At 50.7% G+C, this 22,045-nt stretch overlaps 1 protein-coding gene across 6 annotated transcripts in view; it reads left to right on the forward strand.

Annotated features, from left to right (window-relative positions):
* SLC44A5 (solute carrier family 44 member 5) overlaps positions 1-22,045 on the forward strand; it is a 765,772-nt gene that overhangs the window by 711,987 nt on the left and 31,740 nt on the right. For all 6 annotated transcript variants that reach the window (XM_069232424.1, XM_069232422.1, XM_069232425.1 and 3 more), the window contains exon 20: positions 2,412-2,500. In XM_069232424.1, coding sequence (XP_069088525.1) covers positions 2,412-2,500 — 89 coding nt within the window. The remainder of the gene's footprint in view (positions 1-2,411; positions 2,501-22,045) is intronic.

Genomic DNA, 22,045 nt, shown 5'->3' on the forward strand with positions numbered 1-22,045 from the left:
ACGCAAAACTGTGCCAACGCAGTTTTGCGTCAAAAAAATTAGCGCCGGCTAACGCCATTCTGAAGCACCATGCGGGCGCCGTATTTATTGAATGATGTTAGCCGGCATTAGCCGCCGGTGCCGCCTGGTGTGCGTTAAAAAAACGACGTACACCAGGCAGCGCCGGCGTAGGGGGATATGGAGCTTGGGCGTCAAGAAATGGGGCAAGTCAGGTTGAGGCAATTTTTTCGCCTCAACCCGATTTGCGCCATTTTTTTTCACTCCCAACCCCCATAGAAATGACTCCTGTCTTTGCAAAGACAGGAGTCATGCCCCCTTGCCCAATGGCCATGCCCAGGGGACTTCTGTCCCCTGGGCATGGTCATTGGGCATAGTGGCATGTAGGGGGGCACAAATCAGGCCCCCCATGCCACAAAAAAATAAAAATAAAACACTTACCTGAACTTACCTTAATGTCCCTGGGATGGGTCCCTCCAGCCTTGGGTGTCCTCCTGGGGTGGGCATGGGTGACAGGGGGTGTCCCTGGGGGCATGGGGGGGCACCTCTGGGCTCCTTCAGAGCCCACAGGTCCCTTAACGCCTGCCTTTTGTAGGTGCTAAAAAACGGTGCAAAAGGGGGCGTACGTCATTTTTTTTGACCCGCCCACTCCCGGGCGTGATTTTTGCCCGGGAGTATAAATCCCACGCACATGCCTCGGAGTCGATTTTTTTGACGGGAACGCCTACCTTGCATATAATTAACGCAAAGTAGGTGTCCACGCTAAAAAATGACGCTAACTCCATGGACTTTGGCGCTAGACGCGTCTAACGCTAAAGTATAAATATGGAGTTAGTTTTGCGTCGAAATTGCGTCCAAAAAAACGACGCAATTTCGGCGCAAACGGAGTATAAATATGCCCCAAAGTGTGCACAACCTGGCACTTTGAAAGCAATTGAATTGGCCAACAGAGAAATATCCGTTACCCTGTGTCTTTCAACATTCAGAGGACTGGAACAAGGTACCAAGGCAAGGTGAGAAAGGCCCAGTCTAGGCAAGCAAGGTTTTCTGGTTTGACCTGCTCCGGCCTTTTGACTGCTAAAAGCAACATTTCAACAGAAACGTGGACAAAAGGTATGTGATTTGGTTGATCCCTCTTTGGCTTCCAGCTTTGCTTTGCTGGAGAATATCAAGACCCAAAAATGTGTTTGTCCAAATCTTCATGTTGTCTGTGGAATAAGACTGTCAAGTGATCCCAGTGGCAGAATGACCTCAGCTGCCAAAGATTTCAATATGTTCCCTCTCAAAAGAGTGGCCATTTAAACTCAGTGTGGGAGCGGGACTCTGAATTCCACATATCTGGTTTTCTGGAGTCTGCCTTAGCCACCACATCCTGCCTTGCCCCACTGAAAGATTTTCAGCTCCACCTGAGAGACTAGTGGGGTCATTTAGAGTTTGGAGAAATGAGTGCACTTGGAAACTCTATGGTGCTTCATCAACTAAACTCACATTTACCCTCTCTATACTTTGGGTTGGGGGAAGCACTGGTCTTCCACTAGCTCCACTGTCAGAAGCATCTAACCAGAAAGCTGTTAAAGGGCCATCATTAGATTTCCCTGCCCTCAGCTGCTGTACAAGCATGGTAGTCCTGTAGTGTGATATCTTTTAAAGGCCATCTTCTCAAGAAGGAAAATCCCTGTACACTGGGATCATTGATTGTTTGATTTTCAAGAATGAACTTCCATTCCCAGAATTTATTTTTGAAAAACAATAAACTTTGCAGAGTGGTTGTATCAAATAAGATGCCTGCCTCGCAAAATGTTTTGCCTTCAACAAAGCTGCTGCAGCAAAGCTGACTCACTAAAAGCAGAGATATACCTGCTAGCCTGGTGTGGATCTCTAAACATGGTGGGTAGTCTTCTATCGGGAAGAGAAGAGTGATGCCCTTCAACCACCAGGCAGACCTTATGAGTATGCAGTAAAACTGTGACACGGGTGAAGCACCAGGCTTCAGTCGAACAACATCCTATTGCATTTAGCCTGAAAAGAAGCCTGAAGCTGTGTCACCCATGTTTCATAAACCATTATTTTTTAGGTGCACATTTTATCATTTTCTTTAAAATTTCCTAACCTCCTAACCGCTTTTCATTGTTTTGGTATTGTAATACACACTCATTTCAAGAATTTAGACTATGGTTTACTTGTAAAAATACACGTAATCAGTTGTTGTAGGCCCACCAAAGTGATAAACTTTAGTCATCACCACACCTCCCTATTTTTAGTCATCACTACAACACTCTATTTTAATTAAATGTTTGTCTGAACAATATCTACAGAAAGGTTGTTTAAGAATGACTAGTTCTTGTGCATCCATTGTGATGAATCATTTGGAAGGTACATTAACAAATAGTGCTGATTTTTGTATCTTTTCACAGGTGTTCTGGCGTTCTTTTTCTTTACTAAAAGAATACCAGTCATCGCGCAAGAAACACCAGACATTAATTATTATTGGGTGCCTCTACTGGTAAGACTCACATTTACGTTTTTATGTTATATGTAAGTTAAACGATACAGTAAAGTCATCAATAACTATACTTGTGGCTCGCATCGTCACACTGTTGTTCTGCTTCTCCAGCAATCTCCGAATTGAGAGTAGACCCCAAAGCACTATGTTTATACCAAATTGCACAGCATTCACTTGTGGGTGATCAATATATTTTCCATCTGGCACAATCATTTTGGCTCTGTTCCAGATTTAAGCTTAAGAGCTCATTGGGTGTTTCCTATTGTAGATGCCCCAATGCAGTGAAGATTGTTGTCGGCAATGCCCCTTCTGTTTCCCTCTGTACCTCTTTGCAGGTGCCTTTTCTTGTTTCTGGGAAATGTTAGACCTAAAAGTACATGCCCAGCGTTTTACATACACTAAATCCTGCGCTATAGGCAATTTAGGGCCCAAATTAGGGTTGAATTAGATGTTTTAAAGAGGAAGGTTTAGGCCTGGCAAAAGGATTATTTTGCCATGCCAATATGGCAGTTTAAAAGTGCACCCACAGGCTGCAATGGCAGGCCTGCAACATGTTTTACAGGGCTACCTAAGTGGGTGGCACAATATGTGCTTCAGGCTTACTTGTAGCATTTCACTACGTGGTGGGTACCGTAGTACTATCTTACTAGGGACATACAAGGGAACAAATTGAGTGTAAGCCAATTTTGCCATGTTACTGATTAGCAGTGGTAAAGTACACAGAGTCCAAAGGCCAAGGGGGAAGACCACCCTAAGGCTCACAAGTCTAATAACCATATTTTAGGTTTTGACTATGTGGGCAACTTAAGCACCACTTCCAAGGGTCTAGGACTGGAGAGGTACCACTTAGTGAGTTAGGACTCATTCAGGCTGGGCCCAGGTGTGGGCTCAAGATGGTGGGAGCTTGTTCTGTCCCTTAGGCTCTGATCAAGAGGCTGGGCAATTAACCCTTGAAGTCACTCTGCTAGCTTTGGGTTCAAGCAGTGGAACAGGGCTCAAGCAGCAAGGCAGGCCTCTAAAGGTTCAAGGCAGGCTTCAGGCAGCAGAGCAGTCCTTTCAGGTGCAGCAAAACAGTTTTCTGAAGAACACAGCAGGCCACAGCAGCAGGCAGTCCTCTGAGAATCCTTTCGCAGATCTAGAACATGAACTGACCATTGGGTCTGAGGGCCCTATATTTATATCTGGTGCCTTCTTTGAAGTAGTAGAAGATTGTAGAGATGTTCCTCTGAGGATTTGAAGTACTTGGAGTGAGCTACCTTCTGTGTCCTGGCACCTGCCTGACTGCAGGCAAAATAGGTTAGTGGGAAGTCCTGTGTTTGAAGGCAGGGCACAGCCTATTGATTTCTAAGTACAGCTGGGCCCAGCACCAGCCTCCCATCCTGCCAGTGAAGGCCCATCCAGGCACACCAAATCCCTTTATTATGTGGCTGTCTGGGAGTAATAAACAAAGCCCAGCTGCCAACTGCACTCGTCATGTAACTCAGAAACAGGCTGAAAGCACCAAATAGCTATGGCAGGAAAATGCCAACTTTCTAAGAGTGGTATTTTCAAACTGTTACTTAAAATCCCATTAAAGAGGATTTTAAATTGCAATTTCTCAGAGAACAACAAATATGAATTCCCTACCCGTTCCAAATCTATAGTTAGCACTTATGAAATGTAATAAGGCAACCCAATGTTATCCTATGGGAGAGGTAGGCCTCCCAGTAGTGAAAAACAAATTTGTGAATTTTCACTAGCAGGTCATGTTAAACTAAAAGGTACATGTCCAACCTGTTATTTACAACGCACCCTGACCTATGGGAGATTTGCTGATGGACCGACATCAGTGAAGCCACTGTTGTGATGAAGATAAATGAGGACAGTGCTCAGAGAAAAATCACTGATGGCATTGTTGTAGGAAGATCATGCTAAAGGCACTATCACAAGGAAGATATGTGTGGGCCTCTGGAGTGAGAGCACTGAGAATACTGCTGAAAAAGGTTTACCACTTTTTAAGGTGGTATAATAACGCTGCCCTAACTCTTCATCTATTTATGACACCAGTCTGCCAAACACTGTGGCAGAGATTGGGAGGCATATTTATCGAGATTTTCTGCTGCCACAAAGTCACTCAAAGTGAAGCAAAATAATGTCTCCTTAAGGCAGGCACCAAGTCTGAGAATTGTTTTAACTTCTTCTAAAATTTCAAACATTGCATGAGTGTAGCTCCATACAGCACACGTCCAATGAAAGAAATGCAAAACAACTTTTTAAGCATAGGAATTTGTGCTGCAGGGTTACCCTTCTCTCCCCCAGAGTGACACAGTGCAGCAACTTTGCTTTCTGCGCTGCGTTGCACTATTTATTTACAATTCTGCCCCTGGTAGTATGGTCTTGACTTTGCGGTCAGTACACCCTTTATGTAATACAGCCAAGTGTTTCTTTGTTTTTCCTGCTGCCAATTTGCCCATGAGAAAGATTTCTTCTCATAGTGTGTCCCCTGAGAGACTGCCTGAGACTTGATCCCTGACGGCCTTTCAATGTGAGAGAGAGAGAGGGGGGGGGAGAGAGAGAAAGAGAGAGAGAGAGAGAGAGACACTTGGTCTGCCCCTAAAAGAGAAGTGTTGGAAATGACCATCTTTTGCATTGTTCCCAGATATTTTCCTTGACTGTTTTTGCAGGCTGTAAACTGTGTGCACTTTACCCCCTGATAACCAACTGCCTGTGCTCCCCCTTTCAATATGATGAAATTGGCATACCCCTAATTGGCAAAGGTGTGGGAAAATGTTGCTTTTACCTTGACAGGATGGCCTGGCCCGTAGATTGGTACCCAGAACTTCAAAGAGATCTACCCTGTCACAGGCAGATGTAACTAATTTCTGGGTATGCTCCTTTCTTTGTTCCGTCAGAAAGGTAGGCACCAATCCCAGTGGGAAAGGGGCTGCCCCCCAGAACTGGCCTAGAGTAACCACACAGGAGGGGTTGTTTGGTTCCATGGGCAGACCTATGGGGTGGGCACAGAAGCACTGCGTGGGGGAATAAAAGTTTCTGCCATTTTGGGTATAGGTAGTAAGGGGCACTGTGAGATTGTTTGCAGTAGGGCACATAGGAAATTCTGTAAAAGTGGATAGAGTTACATCTGGGAAGTTTAACCCCATTGGTTACTGATGAACCAGAGTCACCCCTAACCAAATACAGGTGGAAAGAGAAAAATACAGAACCTGCTGTATGTGACCTGAGAAGTGTCTAGAAGACTGGACCTGCTCTCCGTCTTGCACTGAGGACAAAGAAGTGGATCCCAAGGGCCATAGGGCTGACCTTCTGTTCAAACAACAGTTACACAAAAAGCTACAAGAGGCATTATCTGCAACTGTGTAGCTGACCAGTCCAGCTGATCCTGTCCAGACCCTGCTGCTGGTCCCTGCTGGAGGGAGTCTTGACCCCCTCCCCCCGACTGCTGTCCCTAGGGTCCTGGACTCTTTGTGGGTGTCAAAGTATACTCCTAACTATTCCTGAAACCTAGGTCTTAGAAGCATTTTGGCTCCAAAGACCTCTTGAGGACAGGAACCAATCTTCCAAGCCAATCTGATGAGGGTACATTTCTGCAGGATCAAAAATTCAGATTAATCCCACTCTGAGCTTTTTCACAGCAGCAAATCAGATTTAGCAGGACTTCACAAAAAAGTTATCTGGCTTCACGGAGCCCTCTTCAGGTACTGTCTACAGCTTCTCCATTGGATGAAACTAAGGCCCAAATTTATACTTTTTTAGCGCCGCATTTGCGCCGCATTTTGATGCAAAAATGACACAAAATTACCAAATACAATTGTATTTTGAAAATTTGTGCCGCTTTTGCATAAAAAAATGACACAAAGTTGGTGCTAAAAAAGTATAAATATAGGCCTAAGTGCCATAAAAGTGACTCTCAGAGTAGAAATCTACACCAGGCAAAGATGCCATAAACATCCAATGAGCGATCTTCTCTGACCACAAAATTAAATATCTCCAGTTCAGAGCTTTCCCATCAAAGGTCCATGACTTCACCAAGTCCTCATTCAGTAGCTACCCAACTGCACGGACCTCTCTTCAGCCACCACCTGCTGCCTTTCCCCATTGAGGGTTTTTGACTTCCATTCTAGAGACCAAGGGCTACGTTTATGACCTGGTTTGCATCGCTGTTGCACCACACATTGTGGTGCAAGAGCGATGCAAACCTTAAGCCAGATTTTCAAAGCTACGCACATCCACTTTGCGTGACTTCAAAAATCCGGAGTGAGGCAACTGTTGGAAATGGCCTCTCTGCAGGGTCACCCCCAAACTTTTTGCCTTCCTCCACTTCTTTTTCTCACCTCATTTTTGCTGGCTTTAGGACTCCGAACACTTTACCACTTCTAACCAGTGCTAAAGTGCATGTGCTATCTCCCTAAAAACATGGGAACATTGGCTCATATCCAACTGGCATATTTAGTTTACTTGTAAGTCCCTAGTAAAGTGCACTACATGTCCCTAGGGCCTGTAAATGAAATGCTACTAGTGGGCCTGCAGCTCTGATTGTGCCACCCACATCAGTAGCCCTTTAACCATGTCTCAGGCCTGCCACTGTGAGGCCTGTGTGTGCAGTTTCACCTTCACTTCAACTTGGCATTTAAAGTACTTGCCAAGCCTTAAACTCCCCTTTTTCTACATACGTCACCCCAAAAGTAGGCCCTAGATAACACATGTGGTAGGATGCTATGTAGGTAAAAGGTAGGACATGTACTTATGTGGTTTACATGTCCTGGTAGTGGAAAACTCCTACATTCATTTTCCACTACTGTAAGGCATAGTCATTTCATAGGATAGCATTAGAGGTACCCTCATAGACTGGTTGAGTAGTAGATTCTGATCACAAAGGGGTAACCAGGTCATATTTAGTATGGTCAGAATGGTAATAGAAAATCCTGCTTATTGGTGAGGTTGAATTTCATGTTACTATTTTAGAAATGCCACTTTTGGAAAGTGAGCATTTCTCTGCACTTAAAATCCTTCTTTGCCTCACAGTCTGTCTCCAATCAATGTCTGAGGTGGGCTGGTTGACATCTTCCTTGTGCATTTCACCCAGACAACCACAAACACAGGACACTCAGTCACACCTGCATTCATTTGTATACTGAATGGGTCTTCCTGGGCTGGAAGGCTGGAGGGCCTTACACTTACATTTCAAAGGCTAGTGGCCTGCTCTCACACAATGGACTGCCAATCTCCCCACTGGGACCCTGGCAGACAGACCTGTACTGGAAGGGGAACTTGTGCACTTTAAAACCACTCTTTGAAGTCTCCCCCACTTCAAAGGCATTTTGGAGTACATAAACTGGATCCCTGACCCCACCAAATCAGACACTTCTTAACCTGAACCAGTAAGCTGTCAAGAGGAACTGCCTGGCTACCCAAAGGACTCATTTGGACTGCTTTGCTGAGAAGGACTGCAGCCTTGCTGCCCTCTGACTTTGCTGAGAAGTGCTTTCCAAGGGCTTGGATTGAGCTTTCCTCCTCTTTTCTGAAATCTCAGGGTGAAAAATACTTAATCTCTTCGGGAAACTCATTGTGAGCCGAAAATCGACGCATAGCCTGCCGGAAACGATGCACAGCTGTTTTGCGACAGAGAAATCACCGCACAGCGGAGCCAGAATGACTCAGACCGACTTCCCGAGTGAAGATTCAAAGCAGCCCCTGTCTTGCGACAGGAAATTCGGTGCACAGCCCTACCAGATTGATGCACAGCTGAACCTTAATGACACAGCCAATTCCCTGAGTGGAAAATCGACACAGCGGGGGTCATTCTGACCTCGGCGGTAAAAGGCCCTTACCGCCGGTCAGAAGACCGCCATTAACACCGCCGCGGCCGCGGTTAACCGCCACGGTCATTCTGACCCACAACGGCCAAACCTCCAAAATTCCGTCCTCCACTGCAGGCCGCCACATCAGCGGGCAGCGATAAACTGGAGATGACCAAACCTCCACCGTCACGCCAACAGAAATACGCCCATGCCATTACGACCCACGAATCCACGCGGCGGTCATTCAACCGCGGTATTCCATTGGCGGTACACACCGCCGCAGTCAGAATACACACACATCACCAAAACCCAGCCACATTGGACAATTTGAAATACACACACCTGATACACATACACACACCACTCCCACACAATCAACCAACTATAAAACACACACCCACATCACCCACAAACCCCTGCGACCAGAATTACTGAGAGAAGGAGAGAGAGACACAGCAGACAATTCAAAGCAAGACACACTGAGGCACACTACACCATCACACACACCACATAGTAGCACAAAGCACCACTCACCAACATACTTATCATCACATACACCACCCCACACCACACCCACACCACCCCATGGCACCCCAAAGGCACCCACGCTTTTCTGACCAAGAACTCCGGGTCATGGTGGAGGAAATCCTAAGAGTGGAACCCCAGCTCTTCGGCTCGCAGGTGCAGCACACCAGTATAGCTAGGAAGGCGGAGCTATGGCAGCGGATCGTGGACAGGGTCAACGCGGTGGGACAGCATCCCAGGAATAGGGAGGACATACGCAAAAGATGGAACGACCTACGGGGGAAGGTCCGATCGATGGTCTCCCGGCACAACATCGCGGTCCAGAAGACTGGCGGCGGACCCCCACCCACCCCTCCCGAATTCACATCGTGGGAGCAAGACGTCTTGAACATCCTGCATCCTCAGGGCCTCGCAGGAGTATCCGGAGGAATGGACTCTGGTAAGTCCAATCTCAACTACTATATCCCCCCCCACCCCACCAGCATGCCAACCCACACCCTCACCCCCAACCCCCCAGCACACATCCTCCCTGACAATGTCTCACCAGCACAACCCACCCATCCCAACACCAACTCCTGCATGCCAACACAAATCATGGGCACCCATCACCTAAGCATGACCACTGCACTAACCCCCCCCCCCTAACTACCCTCACAACACCTCCCTCAAGGGAATGCCTGCACTGGGGGACAAGGGCACCCATAACACGCACGCTATTGCACACACAGAAACAATAACCAAACTCTCTTACCCCATGCAGGACCCGAACGACAACACACCAGCCAGGAGGGTCCAGAAGTGTCCATCCCACCCCCGGAACAGGCCCACACTGAGGATAGCAGCTCTGTCGACAGTGAACCTGATTACCAGCCCGGACCATCGGGGACCTCTGGGCAGTCGGTTCCCCTCAGGCAGCCACAGGCCACACCAGACCCGACCCCCTCTGCCAACACCAGCACAGCTCCCACCCAGCGGGCCCATGCCTCTGTCTCTAGGACAGCTCAATCAGCGGTGTGTCCGCCACTACAGGGCACCCAGGCTAACCCAACACCCCAACAACAACAGGGACCTGGGGGCAGTGTTAGCGGGCACACCGGCCAGGGGACAGAGGCCGGGGGAAACCGGGCAGCTCGGAGGGCTGCTGTGCGACAGGAGGGGGAGGAGAGGCCCAGGGAACCCACTCTCCAAGAGGCCCTCACCACCATAATGGGGGCATACCACCACTCCCAAGAAACGATGGCGACGGTACTGGCCAGGTTCACTGAGATCCAGGCACAGCAGGAAGAACGCTACATGGGGTTCAGGGAGGAGCTGAGAATCATCGGGACCGCAATGGGGACCATCGTCCTGGCCCTCCACAGGATAGAGGACGCGTTGCGGGACCATGGTGCACCACACAGGGCCCCTGTCACTAGGCCGGACCAGGAACAGCCTACCACCTCCGCCGGCGCTAGTGGACAGGAGGTCCCAACACCTCGACAGCCCCCCAGAACCCCACCTCCTGCTGAAGAACAACCACCCCGTAAGAGGAGCCTGAGACCAAAAAAAAAGACAGAGTAGGATGTCAAGACCCCCGCCAGCAGGACATACCCCCTCAAGTCTTCCCACTGTCCCACATTGCCACCCTGTCCAACCATGAACTGCCTATGCTCCATCCTTCCACAGGCAAAAGAACAATGCACCTGTGAGACTGAGAACTGGACTCTGCCATGGATATTCCTCCACCCCCACCCATCACCCTTAGAATCACATGTACCGATATCTAGCACTGTAAATAAATCACATTTTGCACACAAATCTGTTTTGAGTCATGCTGTATTATTAACAAATGTATTACATATTACTGTTCAATTTCTGTTCTGTCAATTAGTCATGACAACATACCAATGTCAATACGCTATATTTCATGGGCGAACCAAGCAGAAGTCAGGTACTGAGTCAGACAGCACTGAGAAGGGAAGGGAAAGGCAAAAATTAATGAAAAACATCTGTGGGGAACTACAGAATGTACAGATGCAGGAGGCTATAAGCAATTGTGAAATGGCGTGGGTGATTCTTACCTGGGTGTTACTGGAAATACTGTTGTATCACTCTGTCCCTATTGTCTGTGTCGTCCTCAGAGTCTTCCTCCTCTTCACTCTCCACAGGCTCCACGGCTTCTACAACACCACCATCTGGACCATCCTCCTGCAGGAAAGGCACCTGGCGTCGCAAAGCCAGGTTGTGGAGCATACAGCACGCCATGATGATATGGCACACCTTCTTTGGTGAGTACATTAGGGATCCACCTGTCATATGCAGGCACCTAAATCTGGCCTTCAGGAGCCCAAAGGTTCGCTCAATCACCCTCCTAGTACGCCCATGGGCCTCATTGTACCGTTCCTCTGCCCTGGTCCTGGGATTCCTCACTGGGGTCAATAGCCACGGCAGGTTGGGGTAACCAGAGTCACCTATTAGCCACACACGCTGTCTCTGTAGCTGTTCCATCACATAGGGAATGCTGCTATTTCGCAACACATACGCGTCATGCACTGACCCAGGGAACTTGGCATTCACATGGGAGATGTACTGGTCAGCCAAACAGACCACCTGGATATTCATTGAATGGTAATTCTTCCTGTTCCTGTACACCTGTTCATCGTCATTTGGGGGGACTAAAGCCACATGGGTATCATCAATTGCACCAATGATGTTGGGGATGTGTCCAAGGGCATAGAAATCAGCTTTCACTGTAGGCAAATCACCCTCCTCTGGGAAAATGATGTAGCTCCTCATGAGTTTCATCAGGGCAGACAACACTCTGGATAAGATCTTGGAAAACATAGGCTGAGACATCCCAGATGACATGGCCACTGTTGTCTGGAATGAGCCAGTTGCAAAGAAATGGAGGACTGACAGAACCTGCACCAGAGGGGGAATTCCTGTGGGTTGGCGGATGGGGGACATCAGGGCTGGCTCCAGCTGGGCACACAGTTCATGGATGGAGGCACGGTCAAGTCGGTATCGTAGTATTATATGGCGTTCTTCCATTGTCGACAGGTCCACCAGCGGCCGGTACACGCGAGGATTCCTCCTTCTCATCGCTAGTCCCAGCGGACGGTGCCTAGGAAGGAGAATATGGAGTACAGAGTCAATCCACTCACAGGTACGTACAACACAGCTTGCACAGTACAGGTAAATGTATGGTTTGATCTGTTTGTATGTGTGCCATTGCAAGGCCTAGGCCTGTGTGACGCATTAGAAATTAAGCCATGTGGGCCCTTGAAATGGCCGATGCCTGACCTGTGAAGTGGGACAATGGGATGTGAGGTCACTGCGCTGGCGGGGCGCACCGTGGCGGTAGGCGGTCGAAGACCGCTGTGCGAAGACGCATTGGTTAACATTGAAGCCTATGGGTTTCAGGAGCCAATGACGATGTGCACCGGCGGTCGCGGGATGCACCGCCGCGGTACGCACCGCCGCGGGCGTGACCGCCATTTTCTATCAGCTCAATCATTCGAGACCTGATCATCCACAGGAGAGGACCTATACTGCAAGTGCTGCTGTGAACTCGGTCTGGAAGTGACAATGGCTGCTGCGACTTGGGAAAGGGCCCCCGCCTTCAGTTCAGAAGAGTTGGAGAAGCTCGTGGACGGGGTCCTCCCCCAGTATGCGCAACTGTACGGTCCTCCAGACCAACAGGTGAGTACACTCAGTGCACATTGAATGGGTTATGCCTGTGTGGAGGGGGGGGGATGTAAGTTGGTGGGGTGTGGAGGGAATGGGGAGTGCAACGCACAACAGATGAGAGAATGGGAACCATGACAAGGTTGGGGAGGGGGGGGCATGTACTCCAAACATGCAGATATGTGACGGTTTCTCTTTCCCACCCTGTACATGTCAAACAGGTGAGCGCCCACCAGAAGATCGATATTTGGCGTGCCATCGCCGAGGAAGTCCGGAACTTGGGGGTCCACAACAGACGGGGCACCCACTGCCGCAAGAGGTGGGAGGACATCCGCCGCGGAACGAGGAAGACCGCAGAAACACTGCTGGGGATGGCCTCCCGACCTAGGAGGGGTGCCAGTCGCACCATGACCCCCCGGATGTCCCGGATCCTGGCGGTGGCCTACCCTAATTTGGATGGGCGCTTGAGGACAGCACAGCAGACACAAGGGGGTGAGTATCCGCACATTCTCCCATCTGTATGCGCATTGGAGGCGTCTGGGGAGGGGAGGAGGGCTGTGGGTGACATTAGGCCCGGGCGCTCTCTGTAGTGTAGTCCGCTCCCTTAGGCATGGCCCTGTGCCCCCGCCCCCCACCTCTGTAGGGTGCCAAGTGCAGCTACCCATGCTCCAGCATCACCCATGTGCGCGTGTGTTGTCCCTAGACCTGTTTGCCTAGTCAGAGGTACTGAGTAGTGTACCCCAAGTTCGCGACTTAGTGCACGAGGCACCTGTGTCTGTCCTCTCCGCAAAGGGTATTGCTAAGGCATGCACTCAACTTTGTTTAATTTCTCCCCCCACCCTAAATCTTTGTCTTCTTGTGTTTTAGCATCATCCGGCGGAGGAGATTTGGCGTCGGAGCAGGAGGGAGCTGCAGGTCACCAGGCCCCGGTGGGCACTGACACAGACACCGAGGGCACCAGTGATCCGGAGGGCGAGGGGAGCACCACAACGGGGGCCGGTGGAGACACCAGCGACACAGACACGTCCTCGTTTGGGAGCTCCCTGGCGGGGGCGGCACCATCTGTGCCCCCCGCAACAACAGGTACAGCCGCCACCCAGCGCACCAGCACCGCCCTCCCAGCAGCCCCTCAGTCTTCGCTCCGTGGCCGCTCGGCCAGGAAGGCGCGCGTCTCCTTCGCCCCAGGCACCTCAGCCCCTGCCTCTGTTACCCCTGCTGCCCTCAGTGTGGAGCTCATTGACCTGGTGAGGACGCTCATTGTTGGGCAGACTACCCTTCTGAATGCCATCCAGGGGGTGGAAAGGGAGGTGCATCGGAGCAATGCCTACCTGGAGGGCATTCATTCGGGTCAGGCTGCCCATCAACGAGCGTTCACTGCTCTGGCCTCAGCACTGACGGCAGCCATTGTCCCTGTCTCCAGTCTCCCTCTTCTATCTGCCTCCACCCTTTCTCTGTCTCCTGTACCTCAACCTATCCCATCCACACCATCAGACCAGCCTGCACACACCTCAACACCCAAGGCCAGCTCATCCAAACATAAGCACCACAGAAAACACAAGCATTCACCCAAGCAACACACAGATGCAGACATATCAACAGTCACTACCACCTCTGTTTCCCCGTCCTCCTCGTCTCCCTCCTCCCTCCCTGTGACGTCTACACTCACACCTGCATGCACCCCAACATCAGCCAGTTCTTCCACCACCAGCAAACCCTCCACTACAGTCCGCACACCTGCAGTCACCACCCCCACTGGCATTTACACGTCCCCTGTGTCCTCTCCCACTGTGTCTGTCACCCCCTCTTCCAAGACACATAAATGCAGGCAGACACCCAAACAACAGCCAACCACCTCACCACAGCCTACGTCCCAGTCACCTGCACCCAAGGACAGCACACCTGGCTCTCATACAACCACATCCTCTTCCTCCACTTCTCTCACCACTACTCCTACCCCTTACCTTGGTCCCAAGAAAAATTACCTCTCCAGTTTTGACCTCTTTCCCTCCCCCGACCCTCCCCCTCCAACTGGGAAAAGTCCCAAGGGCACCTCAGCCACCACCAGCCCAACTACTACAGTGCAAGTGGTGCATGGCATGTGGAGTCCACCCTTTGGTGGCAGTAACACTTCGGTGAGCAGCAAGGGGACAGCCAGCCCCCCCCCAGGCAAGAGGACCCGGAAATTGAAGGGCCGCCGTGAGCGGACAGAGACGGCTGCCCCCAAGGAGGTGACTCCGGCCACTTCACCGGCCACAGCAGCCAGGGGAGGCAAGGGCCCGAGAGCCCCATCTAAGGAGCGGAAGGACAGCAGGGCGGAGAGGACAACCACCAGGTGCGCGGAGCAGGAGGGCCCCACAAGCCCCATCCCGGCTGCAATGGACAACACCAAAGGGCCCAGGACTCACTCCCCGAAGGGGCCTGACACAGCACGGTCGGAGGGCGACTGAGCAGGGTGTCCAGGCCAGGTATGACTCCCTTGACATACTGCAAGAGCACCGCTGAAGAGGGCCCCGCCGTGAAGACAGGTACCGCTGAAGAGGGCCCCGCCGTGAAGACAGGTACAGGTGAAGAGGGCCCCGCCGTGCAGAAGAGCACCGCTGAAGAGGGCCCCGCCGTGCAGAAGAGCACCGCTGAAGAGGGCCCCGCCGTGAAGACAGGTACCGCTGAAGAGGGCCCCGCCGTGAAGACAGGTACCGCTGAAGAGGGCCCCGCCGTCTCAAGCACTGCTCCGCTGGGCCCTTCCTGTCAAGCACCGCTCCGCTGGGCCCCGCCGTCTCAAGCACCGCTCCGCTGGGCCCCGCCGTCTCAAGCACCGCTCCGCTGGGCCCTTCCTGTCAAGCACCGCTCCGCTGGGCCCCGCCGTCTCAAGCACCGCTCCGCTGGGCCCCGCCGTCTCAAGCACCGCTCCGCTGGGCCCTTCCTGTCAAGCACCGCTCCGCTGGGCCCCGCCGTCTCAAGCACCGCTCCGCTGGGCCCCGCCATCTCAAGCACCGCTCCGCTGGGCCCTTCCTGTCAAGCACCGCTCCGCTGGGCCCCGCCGTCTCAAGCACCGCTCCGCTGAGCCCCGCCGTCTCAAGCACCGCTCCGCTGGGCCCTTCCTGTCAAGCACCGCTCCGCTGGGCCCCGCCGTCTCAAGCACTGCTCCGCTGGGCCCCACCGTCTCAAGCACCGCTCCGCTGGGCCCTTCCTGTCAAGCACCGCTCCGCTGGGCCCCGCCGTCTCAAGCACCGCTCCGCTGGGCCCTTCCTGTCAAGCACCGCTCCGCTGGGCCCCGCCGTCTCAAGCACCGCTCCGCTGGGCCCTTCCTGTCAAGCACCGCTCCGCTGGGCCCCGCCGTCTCAAGCACCGCTCCGCTGGACATCGCCATGTCATGCACCGCTGCGCTGGGTCCCGCCGTCTCAGGCACTGTTTATGGTTCACTGTGCCCACCATGCCTCCTCCTTGACCAGTGGACTCTGTAATCCACCTGAGAGACTGTGGCTTTGCACTCCCCAGGATGGTACAGTGGGCAACCCAGCCACTGTAGAGACATTGAGAGACTGTGGCTTTGCACTCCCCAGGATGGTCCAGTGGGCAACCCACCCACTGCAGAGACTTGAGAGACTGTGGCTTTGCACTCCCCAGGATGGTCCAGTGGGCAACCCACCCACTGCAGAGACTTGAGAGACTGTGGCTTTGCAGTCCCCAGGATGGTACAGTGGGCAACCCACCCACTGCAGAGACTTGAGAGACTGTGGCTTTGCACTCCCCAGGATGGTACAGTGGGCATGGTGGCTCCTCGTGGATCTGGCGTCGTGGACTCATGTGGCTGTGGTGGCCACCCCTTCCCTTCCCACTGAGGGGCCTGTAGTTTTGACATCGGATGCCCCTGCAGTGTTCTCTCCAAAGGACTCAGGTCTTGTGTGTGGGCTTTGCCCTTGTTTCGCAGAACCTTGGCCCACGGACATGTTAGATTCGTAGGATGTGCAGGACTTGTTACTTCAGTGATACACTGATGTGTATATATTTTTGGTTTTTGTAAATATTTTTCACGGTTGCTCAATTATTTCCAGGTGCTTTTTTTGAACATGAAAATTTATTCAAAATTTGGTTGTGTCATTGTATTTTTTAAGGGTGTTTGTGTGGTGTCACTGTGACTTCCTGCTCTGCATTGGTGTGTACATATTGGGGGGTTGGGGGGGTCGCATATGTATATGCCCGTAACCTTTCTTCCTCCCCCCTCCCGTGTGTCGTAGGTGCAGTACTCACCGTTGACGTCTGCGCTGGAGTTCGTACTTGTGGTAGATGAGCAGGTAGACGAGAGCAGGTATGATGTTCAATTCGGGTTCCATGCTGTCCAGATTCCGCGTGGAGTGTCTCGAGGTGAGCGTTTTCCATTGGAAATGTCTGTTTCCGCCGTGTTTTTATCGGCGGTGCTCCCGCCCTGGAAAAGGTGGCGGATTGGTGGGTCGTGATGGGGTGGGCGGTACATTGTCTGCCGCCTGGCTGTTGGCGGTGACCGCCGCGCTGTTTGTTTGTTCCGCCGTGGCGGTCGGAGTGTTAATGCGGCGGGCTGTGTTGGCGGTTCCCGCCAGGCTCAGAATTGCCTTTTTTTAACCGCCGGCCTGTTGGCGGGTTGGCCGCCGCTTTATCACCGACTGCCAGGGTTAGAATGACCCCCAGCGTCTGCTGTGCGGCAGAAAATTCAACACATCATCATACCAGATCGACGCAACGTCTGTGACTTCTTCCCTCATGCCCAGGATTTCTCCGCATCATTCCTGGGTGTCAAAAAGATCCACGCATCCCAGTGAGGAATCAAGACTTTGCACTGAGAAATGACGCAAGCCTTTTTGCAGCATGGAAAGAAATGACGCATCGTCTATGCCGTGTCGGAAAATCTGATGCACACCCTATTTTTCTACGCATCTCCTCATCTGCGGTCTCCGTTAGTGTTATTTGTTATACAAACCAAGTATTTTGTGTAACCAAGAGACAACTGTTGATTTTTAAGATTTAAGGCTCTTTTTAAATGTGCAAAAGTGATATTTCAACTGGTGCGTTTTGAATCTTCATCGTTTTCACCTTAAGTTAACCAGATAATTATCATATAATTTTCTAAACCTATGTGGTGTATTTTTGTGGTGTTTCCACTGTGTTCCTGTATGATTTATTGCACAAATACTTTTCGCATTGCCTTCTAAGTAAGCCTGACTGCTCATTGCCAAGCTACACGAGGGTGGGCACAGGATAATTTGGATTGTGTGTGACTTACCCTGACTAGCATTGTGGTCCCTTCTTGGACAAGGGTGTATACCTCTGCCAACTAGAGGCCCCATTTCTAACATTGGTGGCAGCAGTGGGATAGGACTTGTGTTTGTACAGTGACACACAATAGCTACGTGTACACCACCTACCCACAGTTAAATGCCATTACGAGTTGTTTCCTCCTTTTTTCTCTCTGTTGGTCATTTTTCCCAATTTAATTCCTACCTCTCCTTCATAAACTTGGGACTTTGTGTTGCGCCTGTGATACCTTAACAGATTGGAAATGGATTCCAACTTCCCAGCAGACTATAATGAGATCGACCTTGTCCCCATTGAATGCATCAGCAAGGCTAGGCTGAGGACGTTCTGCAAGGATAGATGTGCTGTGAATAAGAGGTCCAGAAAGCAGGACCTGCAGGATACCCTTTATGCTTTTGAGGAAGCACGCTGGCTAACGGAGGAGGCAGAGGACCAAAAGGGTGATAGCCCTGAGAAGGATAATGAGGAGGAGAAGGAACATGACTTAGCAGTGGCTCCAGAGGAGAGAGGGTAGCCCACAGAGAGGGGGGTCTCCTACTGGATCATATGCGGGAAGCATTGTCTCCTCCCACACCCTGTCCCCTGAGGAACTGAGGGACAGACAGGCAGAGAGGGACCTGAGGCTGCAGCTAGCTCAACTGGCTGCAGAGGAGAGAAGAGCTGAGGCTGACAAAGCCTGGCGGAGGATAGGAGAGCTGAGTCTGAAAGAGCCTTGGAAGAAAGTAAAATTGTATTGGCTCATGAAGTGAGTCTGAAGGAACTGGACCTAACAGCACAGTAAGTAAAGTCCAGTGGTGGCAGCAAAACTACTATGTCCAGTGCTGAGGGAAAGGCCAACACACCCGGAGATTTGGTACCTGGCTTCAGTGAAGGGGTGACATAGACAGGTGGTTTGAGGTGTATGAGGTCACTCTAGTAGTGCACAGAATCCTTGAGGAGGATTGGGGGGCTGTCTTATGGAGGCATATACCTGATATTGGGAGAGATGCCCTTCTGGCCCGAGATGGGAGAGACCGGTTGAGGCATCCCACCATGAAGAAGACCCTTGTCAAGAGATATGGCTTCACCCAGAGGAGTGCAGCTTAAGATTCAGGAGCAGTAGGAAACTGCCTCACCAGTCCTTGGGTGATTTTGTGGGACACTTTTGAAAGGCACTGAATAGTTGGGTGAAGGTTAGTATGGTAAACACTTTTGAAGGGCTGTACAATTTGATTGCCAGGGAACACATGTTTAGTCACTGTTTTCCAGGGCTACGCCAATACCTGATTGCTTGTAAGTTCTCTGACCCCAGGGAACTTGTAAGGGAGGCAGACCTCTGGGTGAGTACCAGAGTGTCTGGGGAGGAATTTGGGAGTGATCCTAAGGAGGGTTGTTTGGGTTCCCCTCAGCAGAGTGAGGGCAGAGGTACACAGTGACCCAGACAGGTTCCAGGATGGTAAGGGGGAAAAGGGTCCCATGTCCCTTCTAGAGGTAGGAGGAGAGGTAGGGGTGAACAGAGGCCCAGTGTGACCTATTTCCAGTCCCAGAGCTTGGATTGTTCCCACAAGGGACCCAAGCAGGGTAACCTAGTCTGCACCGGGAGACCATCCCCTGATGGGAGCTCCACAGTGTCAGGGGAACTGAGAGGGGTGACCCCTAAGGGCACCCTGACAGTTCAGTTGTCTGGCAGTACCACTCCCCAGAGGAGGATATGGGAGCCCAGATGTAGGGGCAAGGTGAGGGAGGACTCACCCCTGTTCAGCCTCAGGATACAGACCCAGGGTTGATCGACCATTGTCACAATACTACCCCTGAACCGGTGGGAGGTAGAGTAGAGCGGGGTACAGGACCCCTGGGGCTACAGCCCCCCATTCTGAGATGTCTCAGAGGTCAGGAAAACCTCAGGAGCCCATAAGGACCTCCCTGCAAGCCCCCAGACAGAAGGAGATCCTTACCCAATAGCCCCACTCAATACATTCACTTAACTGTGGATGGCCTGGGGCTTGGCTCTTGACATTAACAGCTGTCAGTGGCCTCTGTTGGTTGCTGTCCTTGTGGACAGAGTTTCCCTGAGTTGGGGACAGAAGACACACCTAAGAGTGGAATGGGCCACATCACTTTATTGGCTATGGTGGTACTGTCTGCCTACTGGGATGCACATGTGAGCAAATTAAAGTTATGAGCTTCACAGATGGGGTCCACAGATGAGGAGAAGGTGTCTCCATGGGTCTGTTCAGTGGGCCCAGAGAGTATAGACAGAGAAGCCCAACTGAGTTCAGAAAGGTATAGAGCTGGCAAGTGCCCCTGCAGGAATGGGTCATTGCCCATGTTCTATCGCCTTAAGCAGGGAAGTCCATCAAAGTATTGATTAGCCTACTCTGGCTTTAGGCTGGAAGGAGGATTTGTTGGAAATGGCCTCTCTGCAAGGTCACCCAAAACTTTTTGCCTTCCTCCTCTTCTTTTTCTGACCTCATTTTGACTAGCTTTAGGACTCTGGACACTTTACCACTGCTAACCAGTGCGAAATTGCATCTGCTTTCTCCCTAAAAACATGGTAACATTGGCTCATAACCAATTGACATACTTAATTTACTAGTAGGTCCCTAGTAAAGTGCACTAAATGTGCCTAGGGCCTGTAAATTATATGCTAATAGTGGGCCTGCAGCACTGATTGTGCTACCCACATAAGTAGCCCTTTAATCATGTCTCAGGTCTACCATTGCAAGGCCTCTGAGTGCAGTTTCACTGTCACTTCGACTTGGTATTCAAAAGTACTTCCCAAGCCTCAAACGCCTCTTTTTCTACATACAAGTCACCCCTAAGGTAGGCCCTAAGTAACCGATAGGACAGTGTGCTATGTAGGTAAAAGGTAGGACATGTACTTATGTATTTTACATGTCCTAGTAGTGGAAAATGCGTAAATCTGTTTTCCACTCCTGTGAGGCCTGCTCCTTTCATAGGATAGCATTAAAGCTACCCTCATATACTGTTTGAGTGGTAAAGTGTGATCAGAAAGGGGTAACCAGGTCATATTTAGTATGGCCAGAATGGTAATAGAAAATCCTGCTTATTGGTGAGGTTGGATTTTATATTACTATCTTAGAAATGCAACTTTTAAAAAGTGAGCATTTTTCTGCATTTAAAATCCTTCTGTGCCTCACAGCCTGTCTCCAATCAACGTCTGGGCTGGTTTACAGCTTCCTTGTCACTTCACCCAGACAACCACAAACACAGGACACTCAGTTACACCTGTACTCATCTGCATAATGAATGGGTCTTCCTGGGCTGGAAGGGTGGAGGGCCTGACACATTTCAAAGGCTAGTGGCCTGCCCTCACACATTGGACTGCCAAACCCCCTACTGGGACCCTGGCAGACAGACCTGTACTGAAAGAGGAACTTGTGCACTTCAAAACCCCCACTTCAAAGGCATTTTTGGTAATATAAACTGGGTCCCTGACCCCACCAAATCGGACACTTCTGGACCTGAACCTGCAACCTGTCAAGCAGAACTGCCTGGCTGACCAATGGACTCATCCAGACTGCTTTGCTAAGAAGGACTGCTGCCCTGCTGTTGCCCTGCTACCCTGCTGGCCTCTGACTTTGCTGGAAGGACTCTGCCTTTCTCCAACAGTGCTCTGTGAGGGAAAGGATTGAGCTTGCCTCCTTTTTCTGGAGTCTCATGGCCAACAAAGACTTCACCTCTTCCACAAATCCCTTATGTGTCAATAATTGACATAACACCTGCTGAAATCGACGCAAAGCCTGTATTGCCAATGAGAACAACGCAGCCCGAGTTTGCGACTGGAAATTTTATGCCGCGCCTACCTCTTAACTGAAAAATTTGATGCATCACAAAGGCTGAAGTGCATGTGGTCCGTCCCTGGTTTTGATAGCACAGGGGACAGAAAAGAACGGTGGAATTGAATGCTACCCAAAACTGTTGCCAGTAGTTATGAGCCTTCCAGACATTTATACGCATTGATATTTCTATTTTTTTCATTGAACCAAAGACAATAAATGTCAAAAGGCACTTACATAGCAAACAAAAGCTTAGGATGGGAAATAAGGCATCCTCGTGAACTTATGTCATATTTCGATTCCTATAAAATGCTTCACTAGAAGAATAAATTAACCCTTGTGTTTTTAACTCTGCTTAGTGAATATGTTGCCAGAGTTCATTTGATCAGCCTCAGTGGTCTTGGATCCCTACTTAAAACAACACTTTTAAAAATGGTTTGAGTAGAGTTACAAGGTAACTCCATGCCACAGTTCGAGGTTTACTTTCACCG

The sequence above is a fragment of the Pleurodeles waltl genome, chromosome 4_2 (assembly GCF_031143425.1).
Source record: "Pleurodeles waltl isolate 20211129_DDA chromosome 4_2, aPleWal1.hap1.20221129, whole genome shotgun sequence".
NCBI lineage: Eukaryota > Metazoa > Chordata > Amphibia > Caudata > Salamandridae > Pleurodeles > Pleurodeles waltl.